Source organism: Poecilia formosa, unplaced genomic scaffold (assembly GCF_000485575.1).
Source record: "Poecilia formosa unplaced genomic scaffold, Poecilia_formosa-5.1.2 Scaffold32, whole genome shotgun sequence".
Taxonomy (NCBI): domain Eukaryota; kingdom Metazoa; phylum Chordata; class Actinopteri; order Cyprinodontiformes; family Poeciliidae; genus Poecilia; species Poecilia formosa.
Genome location: NW_006799971.1, coordinates 2,380,176 through 2,384,327, shown reverse-complemented (window position 1 = coordinate 2,384,327; position 4,152 = coordinate 2,380,176). Strand labels below are relative to the sequence as shown.

The 4,152-nt window shown below is 39.6% G+C and overlaps 1 protein-coding gene across 1 annotated transcript in view; it reads left to right on the top strand.

Annotated features, from left to right (window-relative positions):
- gtf3c1 (general transcription factor IIIC subunit 1) overlaps window positions 1–2,839 on the top strand; it is a 27,333-nt gene extending 24,494 nt beyond the window's left edge. Inside the window, 4 exon segments of the mRNA XM_016670264.1 lie at window positions 72–179; window positions 182–341; window positions 428–614; window positions 2,385–2,839. Of these exon segments, the coding sequence (XP_016525750.1) occupies window positions 72–179; window positions 182–341; window positions 428–614; window positions 2,385–2,594 (665 nt within the window). The 3' untranslated portion in view covers window positions 2,595–2,839.
- Window positions 2,840–4,152: the final 1,313 nt, after the last annotated feature.

Sequence of the window (4,152 nt, the reverse complement as noted above, 5' to 3'; positions counted from 1 at the left end):
GGACCTGGGAAATTTGATGCAGACGATGGAACAGGGAAACTTGATGCAGACGATGGAACTGGGAAACTTGATGCAGACGATGGAACTGGGAAACTTGATGCAGACGATGGAACTGGGAAACCCAATGAAGCCGAACAGCAGAAAGAGCGGACAGATGATGGAAGCGGAGATAAAACACTGATTTTAGAAACGGGGAAAGAAGTGCTGACGCAGCCTGAACAAGAAGGAGAGGAGAAGATGGAAACCGAGCAAGAACAAGCCAGACCAGGGAGGATCAGAAAATGCAGGGAAAGTAGTGAAAAATTGGAAGAGGCTGTAGAATCACCATCAGTCGATACCGAGTGAGTTTCCCCTGCAGCGAGCTTTGTCCACTCTTCCCAGATCCCGTTATTCACTTTGTTCTACCTCCGATCTCTCGTCCACGCAGGGAGAACTTGAGCTTCATCAGCCGGCCGTGGCGCTTCATCGACGGAAAGGTGAACCGGCCGGTGTGTAAGGCAATCCTGGAGGCGGTTCTGTACCACATCATGTCTCAGCCGGGCCTCACTCAGCAGACGCTACTGGAACATTACAAAGACGCCCTGCAGCCTGTGACTGTGCTGGACATCGTGCAGGTAAACGGAAATTCACTCACAACAGGCAGCAGGTTTTACTTTCTCTGCTGGAAATGATGTTTGTTGTAGTTTTGTTGTCTTGGTTCCTGCAGGAGAACGGGCTTTGCACTGCCTTCTCCGAAGAGAGGATGCATGCTGATGCTGCATTTCTGAGAAAATAGCTTTTTTAGGGGGGTGGGGGGGTGCTGTCATTTACATTTTTATTTTTAGCTTTTGTACATCATAAATAAAATTGAGTGCGATTGGAAATAAAAGTGAAATTAGATAATTACAAAAAGTCAGGTCTGATATTTTGGACAAATTCAACCTTTTTGACTAATGGCGTTCAAAAAACTGCCCATTGTGACTCTGAAAAGATAGTTTAAAAAAAATCAAGGAGTTCATAAAGGCTTTAATTTTATAGTTTAAATATTAAACTGCTGTTGGTCTAAAAATAAGAGATCGACACACGAGACCTAACTGTGTTATTGTAACAATGGATGGTTTCCTAAAAGGTTTTTAGAATAGAGTAGTTCTTTATTAATCCCAGTGGGGACATTCACTTGTTACAGGAGCACAGTGTGGGATTATAGTTTGTCTTTTATTACAATATGTTGGTGTTAAGGAGGAAATAAATAAGTCTTACCTAAGGTGAAACACTGAGTCAATCAAGAACGAATCAAAATGCATTTTTATTATTATTTTTTATTAAGAAATGAAGCAAAGAATATGAGCAGTGATTCCCCTGGCTAGTCCAGGGAAGTGAAGAAAAAATGAAAATACATTTCTTTCAATATCCACCAGCCCTCTTACAAAGAGGGGAGCAAAAGGGAGTATCCCACCCACCAGCTCCAGTTTACTTCACAACTCTGGTATTTGTACTTGCAGACTGTGATCCTGGACGGTTCAAACCCAGTTCAGAAATACCTTTCATTATGTGTTTCCAGTAAGCTGCCTCCAACATGAAGGGTGCTTTATAAATGAAATTGATTGATTGATTGATTGATTGATTGATTGATTGATTGAAATAAAACAAAGTTTGTCCGTAACAGTTGGTTAGGAGGTATTGCAGCTTATATTGATTAACTGACTATGATCTATATGATAGTATCACGGCTCGTCTCTGCTGTTTGGAATATTATGTGCCGACATTCCTGTGCTAGTCAGGACAACCCAATCAGAGATAATGTGGTTCCAGGTTTTGCATCTGTAGCTGCAGAATCTTGGAAATAACAACTCCTTATTAAGAAGTATGACTCATAAAACTGAAACTGTTAAAAGTAACACAACTCATTCATTATGCAAGCGGACAGAAAACAGTTTGTTTGCAGCTTAAGGTGTGGCTTACATCTATAAAACTGAGGGTAATCAGTATATTTGATTTAAACAGATGCTTTCTGTCTAATCTGACTTTAAGATAATTTAAGCAAAACTAGTACCTACCCAGACTGTCTAATAGCTGCACCTGAAGCAAACGTTGACTACTGACTGAGAGGCTGGATGCACTTTTCACCTATTTTTTTAAATAAAACATACCATGTTACAGTTTCCTTCCACTTTATAAATCTGCAGTTTGTATTAGTTTATCGCATAAAGAAACAAAAGAAAATTCATCAAAGTCTGAAGTTGACCATGGCAAAAGAGAAAAAAGTTCAAGCTATACGAGTAAGTTAGCAGTTTACTGTAATTAAAATTAAAGTTATTTTATTTGGCAAGAACTGTATTAAACTCGCACCACTGACGGCCTCTAATGTTTGACAGCTAAGGTCTGGTTCTTTGTTTTCCCATCAGGCACTTGTAGAGTTGGGGTGCATAACAAAGAGAACTTTAGTTAAAGACCCAAAACCTTCGCTGTTCAGCAGTTCTGCGCCGGCCAGCAGGGGGAGCATTGCGACGATAGAGGAACCGGACACCGTGTTTTATGAGCCCACCATCAGCTGCTGCCTGCGGCTCTGCAGGGTGCTGCCCAACGAGCGACACTGGAACAACAATCTACCATAAAGCTGCTGGTTCTCCTCGGCTCACACAGTCTAGGAAGACTGTCTTGATTTTTTTTTGTTAATTTGCTCTTTTGTGTTGAGTAAAAAGTTGTAAAACTAATTTCTGTGAATATTTTTTCTCTGTAAAGATATGGTTAACAGCCAGCATTTTGTTTAGTTGCATTAATTTAGTTGTATTAATATTATCTTAGTGCTTAATCTATATGTTTAAAAGTCTAAATAAAACTGTTTTTTCTAAAGATATGACCTTGCTTTCTCTTTTGACTCCTTCGTTTTTTGTCCATCTTTCTTTCAATTTGCCCTTTTATTTCTACATCCGTCTTCCTTCTTTCCTGGTATTCTACTTCCTTTCTTTTAGCTTTGTGTCACTAGCTGCGTTTCCATGACGGTGTGTGCAAATCTTTCTCTATATTCTAATGTCAGAAAAAAAAAAACACAACACAATTTCACAACTGCAGTGTTTTCATTAAATAAGAAATAAAATTAAAATCACAGGATTAAATTGGTCTTTAGTCATTAAAAATAAAAAATCTAAACGGTGGCATAAAATATATTCATAACTCGGGTATCGGAGGAAACCTCAGCGTCTTACTCGGGAGTTAGAGCAACACGTCCCTTATACTTAGGAGTGGATACATATGCTGCCTTTTGGGGAAATTGTAGCTGGTGATTTTACAGAAGAGCAACAGAAGCTCTATTGAGCTCTTTCAGACACGTTGGAATCAGGTAACTTTTTATGACCTGTGCGATGCAGCGATACTGAGGGAGCCAGCTGCACATTGCCTAAAAAACGCAAAACAAACCATCATCCTTCTACCACTTCCTGTCATATTCTTCGACGTTTTTGCCAGTAGTAATGTTCGGTTGTTGATGGAAATTGGCATGTTTTCATCAAGTGGATTTATTTTCATTATTTAAATTTTATGGTTAATGGAAATGCAGCGTATGTGTACTGCTTTCTTTTCTGTTATCTTAGGTCAGTCTCCTCCCTCCTCTGTTCTTGCTGCTCGGTCAGGAACTGCACACTATTTTTACGTGCAACTTTCTCTTGTTGTCTGCGTGTAAATCTTGAGGGGATTAAAACGTGCTTAAGGAAGTGGTTTATGGCTTTAGGCACAGCACAAAAACACGAGCAATTCCAGTAGCTACAGGAGGACTCTCAGGAAACAGATAAAAATCCCCGGGATGTAAATTGATGAACTGCACCAGATTCTGCTTCAACTTTAATCAGCTACTTTTCTCCTTGTGTTTAGAGCACAGGTTGTCTTAATATGGACCAATGTTGCTCTGGAGTCTGGACTTTAGTCCTATAGACTGGCTGTAGCATGAATTTAAACTCTTTAACGTGATAAAAAAAATGTTCCACACCCTAAAGAGACTCTGCCTGTTACCCCACAGCTTGGTGACAGCTGTTATAAAAATAAATGATCCCTTGAAAAATGCATTTTGTATTTACTCAGGTCATTTTTGTCAACTACCATTTCTTAGAGAACTGAAAATCTCTGGCTAAGGGAGGAAGGAAACACTTTTTTTGTCACAACCAGTCATACGTTTTTGGC